This window comes from Pseudochaenichthys georgianus, chromosome 19, assembly GCF_902827115.2.
Source record: "Pseudochaenichthys georgianus chromosome 19, fPseGeo1.2, whole genome shotgun sequence".
In the NCBI taxonomy this organism is placed as follows: Eukaryota; Metazoa; Chordata; class Actinopteri; order Perciformes; family Channichthyidae; genus Pseudochaenichthys; species Pseudochaenichthys georgianus.
The window spans coordinates 7,255,125-7,276,584 of record NC_047521.1 but is presented as its reverse complement, the minus strand read 5'-3'; the positions used below and the strand labels follow the sequence as shown (position 1 = coordinate 7,276,584).

At 39.8% G+C, this 21,460-nt stretch overlaps 4 protein-coding genes across 6 annotated transcripts; 2 read left to right on the top strand and 2 right to left on the bottom strand.

Moving 5' to 3' along the window:
• Positions 1-8,637: 8,637 nt before the first annotated feature.
• LOC117464531 (C-type lectin domain family 4 member M-like) lies at positions 8,638-10,647 on the top strand. Its single transcript, XM_034107013.2, has 4 exons — positions 8,638-9,179; positions 9,337-9,488; positions 9,571-9,698; positions 10,268-10,647. The coding sequence occupies exons 1-4, from the start codon at positions 8,747-8,749 to the stop codon at positions 10,434-10,436; spliced, it is 882 nt and encodes a 293-aa protein (XP_033962904.1). The 5' UTR covers positions 8,638-8,746; the 3' UTR covers positions 10,437-10,647.
• A 273-nt stretch (positions 10,648-10,920) lies between these two features.
• Positions 10,921-15,422, bottom strand: LOC117464527 (UDP-glucuronosyltransferase 2C1-like). The gene is made up of 2 exons (XM_034107005.2): positions 15,143-15,422; positions 10,921-12,958 (listed from the first exon to the last, which is right to left on the bottom strand). The coding sequence occupies exons 1-2, from the start codon at positions 15,203-15,205 to the stop codon at positions 11,345-11,347; spliced, it is 1,677 nt and encodes a 558-aa protein (XP_033962896.1). The 5' UTR covers positions 15,206-15,422; the 3' UTR covers positions 10,921-11,344.
• LOC117464528 (endonuclease domain-containing 1 protein-like) lies at positions 14,806-19,260 on the top strand. 3 transcript variants are annotated; one of them, XM_034107009.2, is made up of 3 exons: positions 14,806-15,071; positions 16,266-16,682; positions 17,779-19,260. In XM_034107009.2, exons 2-3 carry the CDS (start codon positions 16,401-16,403, stop codon positions 18,388-18,390), a joined length of 894 nt encoding a protein of 297 aa, XP_033962900.1. In that variant the 5' UTR covers positions 14,806-15,071; positions 16,266-16,400; the 3' UTR covers positions 18,391-19,260. The 3 variants fall into 3 exon arrangements, with proteins under 3 accessions (XP_033962900.1, XP_033962899.1, XP_033962898.1); XM_034107008.1 differs by lacking the exon at positions 14,806-15,071 and adding an exon at positions 15,965-16,069; XM_034107007.2 differs by lacking the exon at positions 14,806-15,071 and adding an exon at positions 15,995-16,100.
• A 157-nt stretch (positions 19,261-19,417) lies between these two features.
• LOC117464529 (DELTA-sagatoxin-Srs1a-like) lies at positions 19,418-20,646 on the bottom strand. The gene is made up of 3 exons (XM_034107010.2): positions 20,435-20,646; positions 20,161-20,281; positions 19,418-19,997 (listed from the first exon to the last, which is right to left on the bottom strand). Exons 2-3 carry the CDS (start codon positions 20,262-20,264, stop codon positions 19,544-19,546), a joined length of 558 nt encoding a protein of 185 aa, XP_033962901.1. The 5' UTR covers positions 20,265-20,281; positions 20,435-20,646; the 3' UTR covers positions 19,418-19,543.
• Positions 20,647-21,460: the final 814 nt, after the last annotated feature.

Sequence of the window (21,460 nt, the reverse complement as noted above, 5' to 3'; positions counted from 1 at the left end):
CCGGGCGGCACACGGCATATGGGACGGAAATCTTTTTCAAACTACCTGGAGAAAGAATATACAAAAATGTAAAGCCAGCTAATATCGATGCTATCCAGATTGCATATAATGCATGTCAAGTTGATCAACAGATTGTATTATTCTCCAATGCAATAACAGTACTGAGATGAAGGCTATAAGGGCATTAATATAATGGGAGCCCTTTTTTAAGTAACTAAAACGTTACTTTTCACAGTAACGCATTACTTTTTGGTGTAAGTAATCAGTAAAGTAACTGAGTTACTTTTGAAATGAAGTAACTAGTAATGGTAACTAGTTACTGGTTTTCAGTAACTAGCACAACACTGATCGTGAGTAACCATGAGGTTTCTGGTAAGAGACATTGCTGTTTAGCTTTGAAATGCAAACGTTCTACTATGTATTGTTAAATAGAGAGGAGACCGCGGCTGTTAAAACATGATGGTCTGCGTTTCCTTTCTCACCCATTTCAGTGGCATCGTGTTGGTTTAGAGCAGGTCTCTGAAGGGATGATTCTCCCAGCAGAGAAAGAGCATTGTCTCTCTTATCTCACACCCCCTGTTGTTACTAGATGACCTGCATGTTTGGCATTTAACTGTATCACAAATCACAATATCAAATCTAATACAATTTCCACATTTTTGGAATGTGGTTTTTGAAGAGATCAAATACACCCAGTGCTTGATTATTTTTTGCAAGATAAATATCTTTCCAATGAGGTTCCTCAGATATGCATTCACTAAGGCCACAAGTACTAGGCACCTCAATGTTACATCCATTTGTGATATTTGAACATCTCACTCCAAACCCATGGGCGTTAATGTTCTTCCGGTTTCAGTCTCCAACCCCCCCCCCCCCCCCCCCCAGATTCTGTCAGGAAAGGCACAAGAGCATTAGTGAGGCTCATCACTGATGTTGGTGATAAGGTCCACACCAAACCGGAAAAACAATGTCTGTACGGAGCAGGCTTATGGACATTATCATGAAACAGGAAAGTGACACACAGGATATGTTAAAAACATTCTCTTGTCTGAAACCTTCTAGGCGTTCAAAATGAAAAAGTTGTCTTTATATGACCCCACTGCATTGGTTTCTTTTACATTACATGTACTTTTTTAGTCGCTTTTATTCAAAGCGACTTAAATACATTCAATACCGTGGACAATCCCCACAGGAGCAATTTGGGGTGAAGTGTCTTGCCCAGGGACACAACGAGATGCTGACTGCAGTGGGACTCAAACTTGCTACCCGCTGATTCGAAGTCCAGCACACTACCCACTGAGCCACTGCCTCCTCCTTGCTGTACTTGAATCACTTTGAGGGATCTGAAAAGACAAAAAAAGGTCAAATCATTCTTAAGTGCACATAAAAACTAAGATTTTAGATATGAACTGACATTTAGCATTTCTTATCCCAACTTGTGGCTAATTATGGAGGTATCAAGTATTATGGTATGCTAAGATTAAGATGTCACTTCATTGCAATCAAGAGGTCAAAACCCTGTGAACGAAAAAGGCAAAAGAATATGTGAAGAGTCACTTTAAAAACTGCAACAAGATATATTGCCACCTACTGGTTGACATTAGGTAAAATAAAATGATTTACTATGGAAATGAGTCATGTATTAACATTTAATTTTTTTAGAACTTGATTTATACATTTATCAAAACACCTCAAGGACACACATGTAAGAAACTATGTGTTGCTTAAAAGCCACACAATGAGACACAGTGGGGCCTTTCACTGACCATTGTAGGTGAAAGATAGGGGGGGGGGGGGGGTGGGGGTGAGGAGCTATAGTGAACGTAGTGATTCCTGCTACTTCAATGAGATGAGAATCAACCAGGACACATCAGACTGAGACAAGGCATCAACAAACTGAGGTGAGTCACAAGCAGCAGAATGTTTCATGTGGGAAATGCATTAGTGGAGAAAGTATGTGTTTTTTTAAGTATTCAAGTATGTTTAAGTATGAAAGCAATACCTTATGACAATGAAAACATATTGTTACAGTTAGCCTATAACTGCAAAAAGGTGTATATCAGAGTGCTATGCTCAGTAAAGGGTATTGAGTTTGCCAATTTAAGTAAGAGTGGCAAAATCACAGTACTATATTATAAGAAAAAGCATGGTTTGCATCATTGTATTGAAGGAGAAGATTTATTTTGTAATCTTGTAGAGTGAATGTTAAGAGTTTGGGCAATGTTCTCTATCAGTGATGAGAAAACATCCACAATACACATCAAATGTTGTCAAGTTGTGTCTTTCTTTAGATTTCTTTTAAATCAAGCAACAGTAAGCTTTGGATAAAGCCTGCATATTTGAACATAGCAGTAAAGGAACATCTAAAAAAAGTAATGGAATGGGGACGTTTTATGGCAATATCTGTTAGTTTGAATGGTAACCCTATTCTTGTGTTTAACACCTTAAATCTGTGACAATGCATCCTATTTTCTAAGATGGAAAACTACAAATATGTATGCATGTAGCGATCCCTGTTAAATATTATAGTTTGTACATGAATGTAGAGCAGTTAAGTGGACATAAAGTTCTATAAAATAACAAATCTAGGACACGTGCCTAATTCTACTTACTTACTATGTTATATAATGAGGCTTTACACAATACATTCTATTATATAGGATTATTATTACAATATGTACATGTCCAATGTATTTTAAAGTCATAGTTGATTAAGAAGTAAAACATTTAGACACAATGAGTAAAAAGCCCTTGAAAAATGTAAGTGGAGTTCAAATTAAAAAAAAGAATACGCATATAAATCAGCACATTTCCTCTCAAACTGTCTGAATTGTCCGTGTATATATACACTATAAACTATAAACTCTTTGATGATGATAACAGGAAAACCACAGAAACACTTTTACCGCCAAAGTTAAGAAGAAGTTCAAATATGTTTTTGTATTTGGTGTGTTTTCAATGTCTGCACAGAATACACACTGTTTGTCTGAGGGGGGATTTACAACCAGATTTACAACCAGCAGGGCAGTTATCACTCACACCTGCTGGGATCCCAACCTAACTTTAAAACAATTATCAATATCTATCTACTCTGCAATGACTTAGTTAAAATGCTATGTAATCCATCCATGACTTTAGGAGGGTTCTTGTTTCTCTGCTCCTCTGCTCCTCTAACACTCTCTTCAGGTAAAATGGTCGGTCATCAATGGTTCAATAATTCAAACTCCGGCTCAATCTCAGTGACTTCAGCCAAGCAGGATCAGGAAAAATGTAAGTAATATAACAATTTCATAAATGGCAACACAGTATTTACCATTCATGAGCTAATATTCATTTCATAAATGGTTTATAACACACTATATTGCAGTTTTAAGCAGATATAAACATTCATATATAACAACTATAGAACACATTTTTATTTAAATAAAATATGTCTACAAATTATAATTTATAAAATTCAGTTCATTAATACACTTGTAAATGTTTTCATATTTGCATACAACTACATTGTGCGAAGAATAATTCCATTAGTTATCTTTTTATTTTAAATTTTTTTTATTTAACCTTTATTTAACCAGATAAAAGCATTGAGATAGAATCTCATTTGCAATGCTGACCTGGCCAAGAAGGCAGCAACGTTACACATAACACATAACACAAACATATAAAATACAGAGAACATAACTAAGAAAACAAAAGACAAAAAAGCAGTCACAACATTTTGCACATTAGGACAGTAAGAAAGGTACTACTTATTACTGCAAGAGCAGCTAGTGGTAAGGACTTCAGACAACTTCAATCTAAAACATGCTATTGAGACAAGTGCCCTCAGTTTGAGGCGTGATTGAAGGTCATTCCAAGACCAAGGACCATAATAAAAAATACTCCTTTTCCTCCAGCAGGAACCTGGAACCGTATCCAGGCGCTGGATCTGAGGTTGTAAGAGTCACAAACTGGAGCAAATCTGGCACATATATACAGTGGAAGCTTTCCTAAAATGGCTTTATACATTAATAAAAACCAATGCTGCATCCTACGCATAGTAAGTGAGGACCATCCAGTTAGGCTATACAGTTTGCAATGGTGAGTCCTATAGGGTGCATTTGATATATAACGCAGTGCAGCATGGGAGAGTGGGTCAAGTTTGGCCAAAACAGTGGGACAGGCAAATCTATAAATGGTATCACCGTAGTCCAGCTGGGACAGGAATAAGCCAGAGACCAACCTTTTACGGGATGAAGTTGAAAAACAACATTTAAGTCTGTACAGGAAGCCAAGAGTGAATTTTAATTTCTTAGTTAGAACTTCAATATGGTGTTTGAAGTTGAGATTACTGTCCAACCAAAAGCCAAGATATTTGTAGCAGGGTTTCCGCTAGGATTTTTTCTCGCCGGTCAAATGTCCGGGCAGAATCTATTTTACCGGATTAATTTGAAATTTACCGGTCATATTTCAATAATAATAATAAGAGTTGTGTAGCAGAGTTTCCGTTAGCAGGTAATTACCGGACTATGAGCAGATATGCTTCAGTTTAAAACTCAGTTCACGGGTCTCATTTTTATATTGCTTCAGTTTATAATCGTAACAGATCGAAAAATTCAGATTCATTTTTCAATAAATGATTCCACAAACAACAAACAACATAATTATTACATTCAAACAAACTACTTGTAGTAGATAACGTACATTATTCAGAAGTTTACATCAACTTTGAATAATAACACGGGAGAAACGGATCCTCTCTTTTCCCCTCTCTCTCCTGACAGCACGTCAGTTTCTCATGCAGCCCGCTAAACAGAGGGCGGGGCTTCAGGTGCTCATGCAGAGCTGCGTGTCTCGGTCAGACTCAGCAGCTGATCTGATCTCTCTCTCGCGTCCGGTTACACTTCACTCGCGTTCATGTCCATATGGATCAGATCCAGCTCTCCTGATCGGCCTTTATAGAGAGCACCGATCAAACTATTAAGAGTGAATATCGGCCGATAATGACCGGCGGCCGATCGATCGGAGCCTCCCTAATTATTACCAGACATTTTGACCGTCAGGTTTTGAATTTACCGGTTTTTTATAAATTTTACCAGCTAAAAACCGGTAATTACCGGCTAACGGAAACCCTGATTTGTAGGTATCGACAAACTCAACAGAGACGCTATCAAGGGTGTCAATGGAGAGGCAAGAGGACGCTGACTTGGGAGCAAAAAACATTGCTTTGGTTTTCCTACTGTTCAAAAGCAGTTTGGAATCAAGAAGTGCATGCTGCAGCGTGATAAAGTCAGATTTTAAATTGGAAACGGCCATATCCAGAGAAGGAGCATACAGTATGAGTATACAATAGTGTCATCAGCATACCTATGATAGGTAGAAAATTGCATCTGATTACAAATATTGTTTACATATAATAAAAAGAGCAAAGGCCCCAAAATAGAGCCCTGTGGAACTCCCTTCTTCAAGGTGACAGGGTCAGAGACAGTACTACCCAACCTGACGCATTGAGTACGGTCGGTTAGATAACTCTGAAACCAGCAAATGGCATTATGACTGAAACGAGACATCAACATAACATTAGACATAATGTGGTGATCTACAGTGTCAAATGCTTTGGCTAGGTCAATAAACAATGCAACACATACAGATTTGTTATCCAAAGCAGCCTTAATATCGTCTAAGACTTTCAGACCGGCAGTCACAGTACTGTGCTTTGATCTGAATCCAGATTGCATAGGGTTAAGGATGTTATGTGAATTTAAAAAAAGTTTTAGCTGAGTAGAAACTAGGGACTCAAGAATCTTTGATAACACAGACAGATTTGAGATAGGACGATAGTTATTTAACTCTGTGGGATCACCAGCTTTCAAGAGGGGCGATACCAGAGCTTGCTTCCACACAGCTGGCAGTGTGTGAGTGGACAGGGAGAGATTACAAATATCAGTTACTGGTTGTGCTATAATCTGAGCTGCAATTTTTAAAAAGGATCAATTGATTGCAAACCCTGTAAGACTTCAGAGACCGATAAATAAGCTAAATCAAAAACAGGGGAGTTCATCTCTTGACTAGGGCTGTGAGTACGACCATTTAGAGAGTCATGACTTTGGTCATCAAAAATGTGACCAGCCTTTTTGAAGTGAGCATTGAAAGCATTAGCCATACCATCTGAATCTGAAATAAAAGAATCACTGACCTTCAGTTTTTTTGGGACACTAGAAACCTTCTTGTTCTGAAGTGATTTAATTGTTTTCCAGAACTTAGAATGGTCATTAAAACAATCAGTGGTTAAGCTCAGATAGTAATCAGCTTTAGCTTTTTTAATAAGGGCTGAACATTTATTTCTGAGGACACGAAAAAGAAGCCAGTCATCACTAGTGTTAGACTTTCTAGCTAAGGACCATTGCTTATTTCGATCATGAATTAGATCCGATAGTTCTCTAGTAAACCATGGAGTGTTCCTATTCTTAACTCTGAATTTTCTAAGGGGGGCATGTCTATTAATAATCGATAAAAAGTGATCAATAACAAATTGGACGGCAACATCGACAGATGGAATTAACGCTATGAAGTGCCATTTAACCTCCGCCGGATCGTGTAGGAAAGCCTGCTCAGAGAAGTGTTTGAAGCAGCGCCTGAGCACAATAAGGCCCTTGGCTTTGGGCAACTTAGTGCTCCTAACGCATGCAATGGTGCAATGGTCGCTGATATCATTAGGAAAAACACCAACAGACACATACTTATGAGCTGCATTTGTTAGAATGACATCTATAAGGGTGTCGTTATTGGGTTTGGCAGGATTTATTCTAGTGGGACTATCAATAAGCTGAGTTAAGTTCAAAGAATCACAAACCTGCTAAAACTGTGAAGATTTATCACTCAGCCAGTCCCAATTTAAATCACCCAATAATATGATTTCAGAAGAAAACGTAGACAACAATTCAGTAAGGCTAGTAGTTGCATCCATGATGGCCGATGGAGGCCTATAACAGCCAATAACAGTGAGAGGAGCATTTGCTATAGTTATTTGGACTGCTAGCAACTCAAATTGCCTTGGAATTGAAATTGAGTGAAGGACTGAGCACTGTAGTTTCTCAGCAGTGTATAACATAGCAGTTGCAACACCACCAGCTCTGCCCTTACGATCCGTTCTGAATACATTATATCCATCAATGTGAATAACAGTGTCAGTGACAGACGGTTTTAACCAGGTTTCAGAAACTACAACAATATCAGGCTTAGCAACTAAAAACCAGGTCTTGAAAACATCTAATTTAGGCACTAGGCTTCTAGCATTAACATGCAGAAAACCCAATCCTTGCCTTCAGCTAAACTCATTTGGAGTTGGCAAATGATGCAGGGAAGCAGAGAAACACTCAGGAGGACCAGGGTTAATGTTAACGTTACCAGAGAGTAAAAGCAGTAACAATATTAACAGTCTGGAAGATGATTTTTTCACATGGGCTCTGGACGCGTCGCTCCTCAGGGGGGCGGGGCTGCTCCGATCCTTCCATATTAGCGAGTCCAGAGTAATTCAGGACTTTCTTTGTTTTGGCACTTGGAATTTTTTTGAAAAACAGGTTGTTTTTATGGAATGAAAGTCGTTTTTATTAAGAGGTTTGTTTAACCTTTTACAAAAAATATCGTTAAAAGCATAATTGCATACACAATTGACTTGATAAGAAGGAGATGTATCAAGAGTTTAAAGAGAAAAACTGAACATAATACCTAAATAATAGAACTTTCCAGCAATGATTAAGAAAAATACCTCTAGAAAATGTGTTTGTCATTAAATAACACATGTGTTTTTGTTTTTTTTTGCTTTACCATGCCTGGGTACCAGACCAAAAGTGATACGTCACTGCTTATGTCCAGTGGTCGGTCTCTCATCACTCTGCTTGCTGCTCCTCGTGACCTGTGTAGCACTCTCTGTTCTGCGTAATTGCAAGTTACTGATTTGGCTCTCAAATTAATAAAGAGCTGGATCCATGACCTGTGAGCCTAGCTTAATTTAAAGACTAAAAGCAGAGGGAAACAGCTTTTATTATGTTATTGCTTAAACCGGCAATACCTAATATTAGCCACATGGGGACAGCAGAAACACGTTTACAAGCATAATGCTAATTCTTAGCTAACGGTCCCATATTTCTCACAGCCTACCGTTACAGAGCAACATTATCAATCACATTGTTGTCCACTTGACCAACACAAGTCCCAAATGCTCTATCTTTAAGCTCTGTTACCATCTTCTGAGGGAATTATCTGTCTCTTTGGCTGCTAAACGTTTTTGCCACTATGTTTATCAGCTCCTTTGTCTCCTGCTGAACATGTAAAGTAGTGGCTTTTTACAGCTTTTCCCCTGATAACAGCGCAGTATTCACTTTCAATTGCGTACGCATGCAGGTCATATGAAGAAGTATTTTGAGTTGTAATGATTCTCTATCTTTACCTTTCAGATAACAATGAGTCAGGCAGCAAGACAAAATGGAAAAGCCTCCTTTTTGACTACCAGAACATGAGTGACACATATCTCAGCCTAACAGCAGCCAACAAGGACCTGAGAAGAGACAATGAACTCCTGAAGGAGCAGAGCGCCTGGCTGTACGAACAAACCAAATCCCTCAACAGAATTTCAGCTTTGAGTTTGGAAAGCAGCCATTTTAAGGAGCAGATTGTGAATCTAACTTCCACAAATTCACAACAAGCAGAAGAACACTTGCGGTTGGTGCAGTACACATCTGATCTTAAGGGGAATAAACTAAACATGTCTCAAACTATCACACTTCTGATGGACTCCAACACTCAGCAAGAAGAGGAGGGACACAGACTCTTTCAGATGAACAGCCTTCTGAGGGAAGAGCTCACTCAATTAAAGGGTAATACTCAAGACATTCTGGAAATAAACAACAACTTTGAAAGGGAAGTTAAGAATCTGAGTGAGCAGATTGGAGCTTTGATGAACAGCGACTGTGAGAAGGCATCAAAATACAACATGCAGCTCCTGGAGAGATCAACTGAGCTTCAAGAACAAAACCAGAACCTGAGCACAGTGTTGATGAAAGAAAAGCAGGAAGCTGCAATGCAAGAGGAAACCAGGCAAGACGAGATGGAGCGAATGATGGCGGACATGCATTCAATAAATGAGGCTTTCCACTCCCTAGACCTCTACTGCCCTGTGGCAAATCACGATACAAAAGGTACTTATGAGTTTTATTTTTGTGTTTCTTGGTTTGTTTTTCCATCTGTCGGTCAGAATTATGGAAATAATGTGTTCCCAACTGAGAAAACTCACTTGAACACAGTATCAGGCTTCTAAACATACATAATACAATAAGTTTTACTTTTTTTCCACAGAACGAATTTGCAAAAAGTGTCAGGAGAGCTGGAGACTGTTTGAGACCAAGTGCTACTCCATCTCCTCCCGCAGGCTCACCTGGAGTTCCAGCAGAGACTGGTGCCAGACACAGGTGGGTGACCTGCTCATCATTGACAGTGAACCAGAACAGGTACAAAAAGAACATGTGAGTGACAACAGCAGGACAGTTTTTCAGATATTGTAAATTAACTCATTTCCCCCCCCCTTTTTAGAGTTTTGTTTCGGAAAGCAGCAAGTCTCTGGAGCCGAGCAGCAGCCGACTGTGGATGGGTCTGACAGACGCAGAGGAGGAGGAGGTGTGGAGATGGGTGGATGGCAGCCTGGTTACTTCAGATGAGCAGTAAGTCAGAGCAAAGGGACACTGGGGTAGCACCTCTGGCAGAAATGCTTCTTTTGATTTTGTTTTTCACACCAGAATTGGCCCTAAACGGTGCTTGCTTCCGCCTATAAGTACTAACAGTGACATTTTCTTTTAAATCAAGGTCTGTAACTGTCCAGCTCAAGAACATATTTCTCTCTATTTACATTTTTTAAAACAGTTTTGACTGTTAACTACTGCGATTCTATATATATTTATACACTGTCCATCCAATATCTTCTAAAAACAGGACATTATTATTTTCCACTATTAAAGTATTACGTTTTATTTCTACGTCATTCAGTGCATTGCAACAACAATAACAGTTTAAACTATTACTGAAAAAAATACATTAGTAAATAAACAAAATATGTTAGTTGTTGACTTGACAAGCACTGGTAATTAGGCTTCATTTCCTGTTTCCTGCTATTTGAATGAGTTGGATCAGCATCGATTGACCAGCAGGAGAATGTAAGCCATTTGGTGTTGTAACTGACTGTAATAGTTTTAAATAAGACAGTGTGAGGATTGTAACATGTCTCCTCCTGCAGGTACTGGCTGAGCAGAGAGGGGCTGGAGACTGAGCCTGATGACTGGAAGCTGGAAGACCCTCTGGGAGAAGACTGTGGACACATGGACATCAGTGAAGACAAACTGCACTCCTGGATGGATGGTTCCTGTAAGACACCTTATAGATGGATCTGTGAAAAGAATGTTTAAAAATCCAAGAACACTTTTATTTTCTAATTTCATACTTAAAATGTTTATATGAACGAATAACAATACTATATATATTGAAGGTACATTCTGCTATGCATACTCTGATAGGTGGTAGAATATGTTGTCTTTCAAAAATAAAACAATTATCAGTATTCAGAGTCCAGTTGTACAGTGCTATATTGCAGGAAATAAAGACAGTATCTACAAAGAATAGTTTGTATTTGTTATTTTTTTATTTCAGGTGTTAGTATGTTAATTTGTTTAACAGGCTATTATCATTCTTAACTAATAATAAACATTATAAAGTTGCAGCATTCATTTTGAAATATTGATCCTTCAAAAAAGCATACGTGCCTTTTTTGTTTATTTGTTTTCCTTTTGTCAAATTTCAAATCTGTACAATACAATACACAAGTTATATTATATAGTGCAACATTAAAAACTGACTTTTTTGTTGGAAGTAGGTACATGCACATATTCACCATTTGATGTATGCAATATCAAGTTTCCTGAGCTTACATTTCTGTCATTAGTTAATGTTGTTAGCTATGCAGGTATTTGGTCATGACACAAAGTATAGGGTTAAATAGATAAAACGTTATGGGATCACAAAGGTTTAATATACATTTCATCATAATGTCATGAAAATCAATGCGATATTTCTTTACCTCATGGTGGCGCTAAATGCAAATCACTCAATCAGTCAATCACTGCAGACATTAGGATGAATGTCTGTACAACATTTGGGACAATCTATCTATAAAAATGACACTCTGACCTGCTGATGGTGCTGGAGGAAAAATCTAGGGATTAACAAAACATTTTGGAACACGTCTCTTGACAAAACATTTCACTCAAAACCAAAATTGTCCCATGGCTAACCATTTGAGTCTATACAATTTGAGTAACTATTCCTGTTTGGTTTTTCTTCTCCTGCATAATCGACAGCAAAGGAATCGTATTGATCCCACTACAATGACAGTCAACGTCAACAAGACTGTAATCAAAAGGCATATCACATCTACCGAATAATAGGCATACCAGGGCACCTTATAAGACTCAGTGCGTAAATGTGAAGCTCCTTTATTCCTCATAACAAACTCAATCCAGAAAAGGCCCGTTTCCAGAGGATGCATAGGTTTATCCCGATGGAGAGCCGACAGACGCTTCATGTTATTTCTGTAGGAGGGATTGTGTATAACCTCTTGTATCACTTCCAAAAAGTTCTGACGAGTCAGTTTGGTGGCATCCAACACCTTGGCGGCTCCTCGCGCCTCCATTCTCAAACAGTTCTCAAACTGGTCAAACAGAAGGGGGATGCCTACGATTGGCACTCCATTGTAGATGGACTCGTAGATCCCGTTGGTGCCACCATGAGCCACAAAGGCTTTAATCTTTGGGTGACCCAAGAGGTCGTTCTGGGGCAGCCATTTCATCAGAAGGGTGTTGTTACCCAAATTGCTGGGGGGCTCACCAGCATGCCTCCATATGACCTTTTGAGGAAGTTGGGCAAAGGCAGCAGCAATTTCAGAAGTGATCTCTACAGGTAAGCCTTGAACCAGCGTACCAAGAGACATCAGGATGAATCCGTGCTCTCCTGAACTTTGAACAAACTCTTCCAGCTCTGTTGGTAAAGGTTTAGCAGGCTGACACTGAAAACCACCAATGTAGGCGATGTTTGGCATGGTGGGTCTGGGGAATTCAAAGACAAAGTCCACCCTCATGAGCCAGATGTCTGCTCCTTGTAGAAGGTGATAGAAGTTCACATCTGGACCGAAGTACCTTTCTACCAGTCTATCATAGTGAGGGCACACTATTAATTTGTCAATGCATGTGTTGAAAACATAATATAATGTGTTCTTGAGCCTTTCTCCAAAGTTCATCTTATCCGATATGGCATTTCCTGAAGTTGGAACATAGGATGTTGGAGATGGTGCCACCACAAAATGGCCTTCTCCACTCGTGATCCATCTCACGTTAAAAACTGTTGGCAGTTTCAGTTCATGAGCCACCAGAACTCCAGCAGGCAAACCCGGGTCGATGAGAACCACGTCAAATTGAGTGTCACGAATACTCTGCATTAGAGTTTTGTTCTCAAACATTTCTACCGTCAACTGGCTGGCCTGTTTGTGAATGTTCGACAGTGCACCAAGCATTTCCCAGTAGAACTTCACAAAGGTGATTAGAGATGCCCCCTCTTTTTGAATTGTTAGCATCTTGAACAGGAAGGTTACAAAGAAGTCCTGCTCCTCTATGTCAATGGCTTCTGGTAAGGTGACAGTAATGGAGCTGTAATGAGGAGAGTCTTCTTTGACGTACCAGCTCGAGGCTGTTCGGACAACAGTGATCTCATGGCCTCTGGCATGGAGGCCTTGGATCAGGAGTTTCATGTTGACCCAGTGGCTGCCGTCCACCGGGAACACCAGAATCTTTCCTCCATGGACGCTGGGGCTGGACAGGAGGGACAGACTCACCACCAGAAGCAGAAGGGAAACACCTGGGACGCTCCCCATGGATAAACCCTAAAGGAAAGAACAAACATTCAATATTTGTGAATAATACTTTTATGAAATGTTTCTTACATCATTGTCGGATGTGGAATGGTGAATGGGTGAGTTAAAATGTGTTTATGTGAAAAATGTGTTCTATTGTTGTTGGAGAAATACTGTTTTCTCCACTCTTTGGGTTGTTTTAATGCACTGATAGCATGTGTGGCTCTGAACTGTGTATGACCTTGCAGCTGCCTCTTCTTGTGATAGGAGGCAGGAGGCAGGGCATTTCATGCTGTTGATATTTATGAGGAGACAGACTTGCTGTCTCCTAAATACCGCTTGCCTATGAGGCGTGAAGGAAGTACGTGACTCTTTCCAGAAGACGTCGCAGATGATCCTGACACCTTTCCGACACCCGCGGATTATATTAGCGCCACCTCGATTTACGACCTTGTTGTTATCTCTGTGTTTCGGACTATATAAGCCTGATGTTTTTTGCTGTTCCTTTGAGCAACATACCCCATGTGTGTGAGTTAACCCATATCCTTTGTATGTGATTTAACTCTGCTCCTTCTTGCAAGAATAAATTAGTTACCTGATCATTGATTCTCAACCTGGTGTTGAGTGATATTTGTTCTAACAATTGTTGATAGCCATTAACTTAGTTGTGGTGTATTTGATTGTTTCCAAATCCTTTTCAAATGCCTCTCTTACAAACTACTACTAATGTCTTCCAATTTTGTAACTTCTAGTAAATGAATCACTCCACAGAAACTGCTCTCCTTGCTGTCACTGAGGAACTGCACACTGCTAAAGCAGCCTCCCTCTCCTCTGTCATCATCCTGTTGGACCTGTCTGCTGCATTCGACACGGTGAACCATCAGATCCTCCTTCGCACTCTCCAAAAACTTGGAGTTTCAGGCTCTGCACTTTCCCTCCTCACCTCATACCTCAAAGACCGTACCTATAGGGTAACTTGGAGAGGGTCCGAGTCCGACCCTTGTCAATTAACTACAGGGGTCCCTCAGGGCTCTGTTATTGGTCCCCTCCTCTTCTCCCTGTACACAAACTCGCTCGGATCTGTCATTAGCCCGCATGGTTTTTCATACCACTGCTACGCTGACGACACCCAATTCATTCTGTCATTTCCCCGCTCAGAGACCCAGGTCGTCGCACGCATCTCTGCTTGTCTAGCTGACATCTCTCAGTGGATGTCTGCTCATCACCTCAAGCTCAACCTTGACAAGACTGAACTGCTTTTCCTTCCGGGAAAAGATTGTCCCACTCTTGACCTGACTATCAACATCGGCACCTCTGTTGTTTCCCCGACTCAGACTGCAAGGAATCTGGGTGTGACCCTAGATAACAACCTGTCCTTCACTGCAAACATCGCTGCTACAACCCGTTGCTGCAGATACACGCTTTACAACATCAGGAGGATGCGTCCCCAGCTGACCCAGAAATCGACGCAGGTTCTGGTCCAGGCTCTCGTCATCTCACACCTAGACTACTGTAACTCCCTCCTGGCTGGTCTACCTGCATGTGCCATCCGACCTCTGCAGCTCATCCAGAATGCAGCGGCTCGTCTGGTCTTCAACCTTCCAACATTTTTCCACATCCCTCTACTGCACTGAGTCAACTATATTCTGAAGAGGGTTTTATATTCTAGTAAACATTGGCATTACAATACAGTCAAGAAACTATTGATTAACAAGTTCAAATGTATAAAATTGTAGATTTTCTACATGTGCCTATTGCCAGTCTCGCATATAAAAATGCAAATTGTATACACGTGCCTAGTATTTTAAGCTGAAACCAGAAGTAAATGACTGTTTGTATAGCCACAGCCTGTACTAAAAGAACACCCTGAAATGTTCAAAGTCCAGAGGAATGAACTAAGGCTAACTAAGGCTAACTAAAGCCTGCTGCTACTATGGTCTCTAATCTCATCCTCTGCACTCAGCTGGGACTTACTACAAGAAACACTCTCTATTCATAACATTCAGAAGAAAACATGCCCTAATGTGTCTAGTTTTCTTTCTGCATGTCTATTGTTGAGAAAGTTAAAAGGGCAACCTAACATTGTGCACTTTCTCCTGCAGATCAACCCCAATCCTGCACAAGTTATTCTCAGCAGTGTGAAGTAAGTATCTTCTTTTCAGTCAAGGTATTCTTTAAATGTTTTGTAGATAGAGAAAAAGTGTTACAACTTACCTTTAATGCCTGAAATAGTGTAGAAATGTTTTCCTCCGGATAAGCAAAGGCCAGCGTCTGCATGGAAAAGAATCCAAACTCCAAACCCGATTAATGTGTTACATAAAGAGAAGAGGGTGTTGGGGGAAGGGGGAGCAACACATGTACTTCAGGATGTGAGTATTTTGGAGGGGATGAAAGGCAAAGTTTCCCTACAAAGCCCACCCTCTTTCTCTGGCCTGCATACAGACTCAAGGGAACGTAAGACAATACTTTATCAAAACAGTCTTTTGGTGACCTGCTGTGACCTACACAATGAGCTCATTTTAAATGGACCCAACATCCTTGAGTGCTTTATATTTGTTCTAATATGTTGACTTAATTAAATAAATGTACGTTTTTTTTGTGTTTTCCTGTGGGAGCAGCACATGAGCTGTAAACACATTAGCACCATATCAAGTTGTATCATGGATAACCCTAAATAACCCTGGCCTTTATCTACAAAAGTTCCTAAAAGATACACATACCAACCAGGAAGAAACTCAAAATGAAACATGAAGTAACAACAAAAGTCCCACAAATAGTACAGCAATCAGTACACATTGTGAAAGAGTATGAGAGTGCCTGGGTATACAGAGCAGTTGGATTCACTCCTGTTCAGTTAATAATCATCTTTTTCAACCATCTTTAAAAAAAAAGTGTTCCAAATTTGGTATGTCAAGGAATACAAAAAAAAATCAGGACCTGCATGTTGGTTACATTTCTGCTAAAATAAAGTATCAAGGCTGTCTTATTCCTGTATTTAAAAGAGAGTGAAACCAACCATGTGTTTGTCTTTACTTTGTGACTTCCCTCTTCTGTGCGGTAACTCGCTGCTGTTGATGCAAATGTTATTCAATCAGGAGGAAACAGTGCAATGGTTGGGGACAATTTTCAGCGTCAGATTAAGTATGCAATAATGTTACTTTCCTGCAAAGTAGTAAGTATTTAATATGTTTTTAACAGGGAATGTATAATAATTGATTGTAGTTTAAAGTATGTGAGGCTGCATTTGATTACTGCTGGAGTGTTTGAGGTTGATTTGTCCTCGCAAACAATGGATGACTGAAACTAATGTTGAAACTGCTTCTGCTTTCACCAAAAGGTCATGTCTTATTGAAAAGGAGAACAGCTATCAGTAAGTTCAAGTCTCACTTTATCACACGGACACTGTATGAAGGCATGAATCATATCTGGACATTTGACTGCTGGATTTCACTACCAACGGGTCTTTATTAAAATGGCACATCACTTCGCTCTGGCTGTGTTCATTCTGGCCTTCACTGGATTCTGGAGCATGTGTGCAGCTGATGTTGGAGACTTTGCTTCATGCCTTGAGAGCTTCTATAGGGCCTGGCCTCCTAAAGGTCTGGTGGGGACCCCGATCTGCCAACGGTATCAAAACCAGTACCGCTTTGCCACGCTGTACAGTCGGCCACGCCGCACTCCATGGTTCTCGGCCTATTTGTACGCTACACCAGAAGGAAAGAGACCTCACACATTCTGGAAGTATGAGCCACAGGTAAGTCTAAAATTGTGCCAATCATGATATCATAAAAAAGTTATTATGATTCTATAAAATATTTATTTTAAAGTTGGGCTATTTGTCTTTCTATTAAGACTCAACAAATATTATTATTAATTCAACTACTTTTACTATCGCTGGATGGGAATTGGATTTCTCAACAGCAGCTATAAATAAAAATAAAATAAGAGAGATGTTTATAAAAGATATTGAGAAGTTTAAATGTGCACATTGTACTACAATATATAACAAAAACAAATAGGTAATATATATAAATATATTAAAATACTTAATATTGACAGTCAGACTCTTATTTATATAATTGTAGGCCTACTGGTTTATCAGTATTATTCATTTTTCAAAATGTCACAAATTCTGTCTTTAGTTCTATGATACAGTATTGCACTGAAACATTATTCTCGAAAAAAAAAAAAAAAAAGTAGGTAGGCTACTCAAGAAAAATAGAAGACTAAAAACGAACAAACACATTTGACTTGTTTGGTGTACCGTTGCGTTCCAGTTAATCATACTTCACACACAATTAAAACATTATTTTTAAGTCAATTACAAAACGAACGAGGAAATGAGCCCGAGTAAAAGGGAACTGGTTCATGTTTGCACTGTCGGTCTATTAACTCCCCATGGTAAAAATAAACTAGTGCTGAGTACAGGAAGCTGTTAGCATGACTGACACCTTTGCAAGTATATTAGAAAAGCTTTCCTCTTGCCACTGATTTGCTTGGCTTTTTTGGGCCAAGTTTGAAATTGTTGGGAGGTGAGACACTGATATGTTAAGATTATAATTTGTTTATATCTTAAATGCATTGAGCGGTGCAGAAAAGAAGCACATTTACCATAGAAAAAGTACTGTTTTGCTGGTGAAATGCATTTGTTTGTTTTAAGCAACAATTCAAGCTAGGCTACGTTTCTAGCTAGCTAAGTCTTGTTCTTGCTTTAGTGATGTCCACATATGTTCTAAAAGCAGCTTCACTCATTGAGTCAGTCTTCCTATAAATAAATGACAGTTTATCATATGGTCTACGTGCAATGTTCCTCACTTTTCTCTTCTGATCCCCCCCCCCCCCATGAACAGTTAGCCTACCCAGGAGCTGATGGCAACATGCTCTCCTTCCCTCTGGGCCATCTGGATCAGAATGTGGTGGAAAGCCAGGGAGTGGAGTTGGACTACATTAACTCCACCTATTCTCGTGGACACTTGAACCCCAGCCTCCACCACAAGAGCTACGAGGACCGCGCCTCTACCTTCACCCTGACTAATGTGGTTCCTCAAATGGCAGGCTCTAATGATGGACCATGGGAAGCCCTGGAGCAGCACGTCAACAAAACCTTAGGCACCTACTGTTTCGGAGACACCTACATAGTGACTGGCATCATCCCTTACCAGAGCGACGAGCCCTGGCTCAGGAACCATCGTGTAGCCGTGCCTGAGTATATTTGGTCCGCCTACTGCTGCCCAAACTACAACCACAGTCTACCAAAAGAACTGAAGGATGCTTTCCCCACGTATGCTGCCATTGGTCGCAACGACTGCAATAGCACAGAGGAGATTGTGCCAGTAAGCCAACAGACTAAGAAACAGTTCAGAGGGTATGATGTGAGAAAAATGCCACTGGAAACACTGGAAATGTATCTGAAGAACAGATTCAAAACGGTTGTCAGTGTTTTTTACGAGCAGTGCTCTTAATCCAACTGATTTTGCAGACACAAATACACTGTTATATCTTACAATAGAAAAAAAATCATGTATTTAAAATATTGTTGCTAATAAACTAAGAAAATTGCTGATCCATTGTTGCACGATTAACGTGTCTTTGATCAAGAAAAATGGTGATTCTTACTCGGAAACAATAATATTCACCTTTATGTTTAGCCAACAGTAAGGTGATTGATTAATAAATTGAGCTTGGGAGACCGTTGTTTTAGCGTTCAAAAAAGCGGGAGACAGCTAGCCCAGTTCCCTCAATCAAAAAACAAAACAAACATATTTACATGATATTTTTACACTTAGGTTTTCATCCAGACCACAGAGAAAACATACCACACATTCATATTAGAAGTGCATATTTTGTTATGACTGAGCAGAGCCATGCTAGCAATTTCCCTCTGTTTCTAGTCTTTATGCTAAGCTAAGTTTGCTGTATCTTGATATTTACTCCACAGATATGAGTATACATTTTCTCATCTAACTCTTGGCAATAAAGCGAGTTGCTGTGTGTGTAAAAGCTATAACTCGACCTCAGATAATTCATCTCAACTTAATAAACCTGAATTTATAAACATTGCTACTTTTTACATGATGTTATTCCCTTTATCTGAGTACACGTGTGCATTGATTCTGAGAAAGGTTTGAAGGTGAGCATGCTCTGAATCCTTGTAACCACTAGATGGCGACTTCGTGCAAACCATGTCGATCAGCTTTTGCAGGCTGTTCGCACACTGTCGGGTTTGTTGAAATGACATACAAAACCTAATCATCTCTGTCTTTTATCTTATTATTTACCTAATAATGTCAAAGATATTTCGTTTCATATTAAAAAAAGAAACTACACTTCAACTTTGTATGTCACATTGGCTGCTGATTGATATACATAAGTTACATTTGTGCCATAGAGATACCACATTTAGATAAACATGAACTTGTTCCACCAGTTGGTCCCGAGTGTTCTGAAGCTTTGCCAAGACCTTTTGTAATGATCACTTAGACACACATGTATTTGTATATCAGACTGTATTTATTGCATGAATAGATGATACAGTAGCAAAGGTGTTAGGGCTAAGCATATGTAATAAAACACACTGCCCATTAAACTGTGTTTTGATATAAATGAATGACTGGCTTAGTGATTCTGCTGGTTCATTGCTGGACTGAAGAGCTTGTCCCACACCTCCACCTTCAATATGGACCTGCCCATCGGGGACATGGTAGCCTTCAGGTCCAGTGTTGCGCCCTGGAACGTGAGATCAGAGCCATTGGACTCCTGCCTCACAAAGGCCTTGGGTTCTTTGTCGTAATACATCTCTTTGTACAGCTTCTCGTCGCACACTTTGGACATGGGGTAGATTGCCAAGGCGAACCAGTTCTTGTAGGAGCTATTATCGTAGGGCACAGAGAACATTATGGCTAATTTCTCCGCAGGGGTGTTGCTATTTCTTGCAAACAGGTCGTAGGTCATGACGCCCACAGCACCGGTGGCTTTGGAACTGGTCTTGCTGAAGTTGCACACCTCGGTTTTCAGAGGGCGCACGGTGGGCTGGGGTGGGCTATGGCAGTTCCCACTTTCCAGGTACACCCTTTTTTTTAAAAGGCAAAAGAAGAAAATAATAATAATTAAGAGCAAAAACTGGATAATTCATCTCTAGTTTGTTTTTATCAGGCCACACACATATTTGAATTAAGATGCATTATTTTGTTAAGAATACTCTAAACAATATTGTCTTTTAGGTTTGCACTTACTTTGGGTCTACCAGGCAAAAGCTGTTGGTGAGGTTGGTGATCTCAATGGTGACATTTCTGCTGCTCGTGATGTTAGCAGCCAATGCCTCTGCTGTTTCACCCATGGTGTTGCTTGTAAAGGCTGCAGGAAAGCAGAATGACATTGTGTTACAATGCAGTGAATACAATTAGCTGTGAACAGTGCCATAGCAAATTATGCACAGAGCTAAATGCTACATAAAAACTATATTTTCCATCAATCCTCCAAATACAGCCCAGTATTAAACAGGCTTACCTGTCTTCCGGATCCTAGGTGTGTTGCTCGCTCGGGCAGTGCCAGATTTGAAACACAGGATTCTCTCTTTAGATCTCTCTTGTTTGGGAAGTTGTGACACAGTAACCCCACCCAAATGTGTTTCCACCCACAGTACGCACCTACTCCTTGTTACTGGCTTTTTGTCCTCACCTCTCACCTGAGGTATGTCGACAGAGGCTCAAAGACAGGGTGTCGCCAACAGTTGCAACATATGGGTATTTTTTTGTTTTCATAATGTGTATTTTTGCCTAGCTACGGTCAAGGTTGAGCTTCATGCAAGAAGCGAACAAACCTGTTTCTTTCATACCCGTGATTTATTGTCCTTAGTAACCAGACAAAGCAAAGTCCTCTTATTTTGGTACCCATCAACCATTTAGTTCTTATTTTGTTAATACGCTTTGATTTATTGGATTCCCCAATGTTCTCTTATTATCGGTATATTTGGTGGAGAGCACTTTTACCAAGATAATAAAAAAACATGTTACCGTCCACAAAATGATTCTCCAACTCAATGGACATTTTATGTATTTTGTTGAGGAAAAAAAGAAGAATCTGCATGCACATAATAATCACATTTAGAATATTTGATCTTGTATTGCACTTGTTGGCTAAAGGAATACTCTTGGTCCATTGGTCCAGTTAAGACTATACAAACCATTGGAGGATAATACGTTGTGCTTTCAGCTTCTGTATAACTTACATACTGCTATTACATGCTCTTTGATTCCACCAGTACTGATGCTCTACTGTTAGCTCAACCTTTTTCCAGATCTTTCCAATGTGCCAGAGAATATTCACTTTGCACTACACATGTCCAGCCCGTATATAGTGTTTAGGGTGCATTGTATGATAATACTCACATTTCTTATAAAGAAGGATTTAACCTTCGGCCCAACCGGATAAAGCAGATTTAGATTGTTAAGATAATTTAGTGCAGGGGTGTCAAACTCAATTTCATCGCGGGCCACATTATAATTATGGTTGCACTCAAAGGGCCGGTGGTAA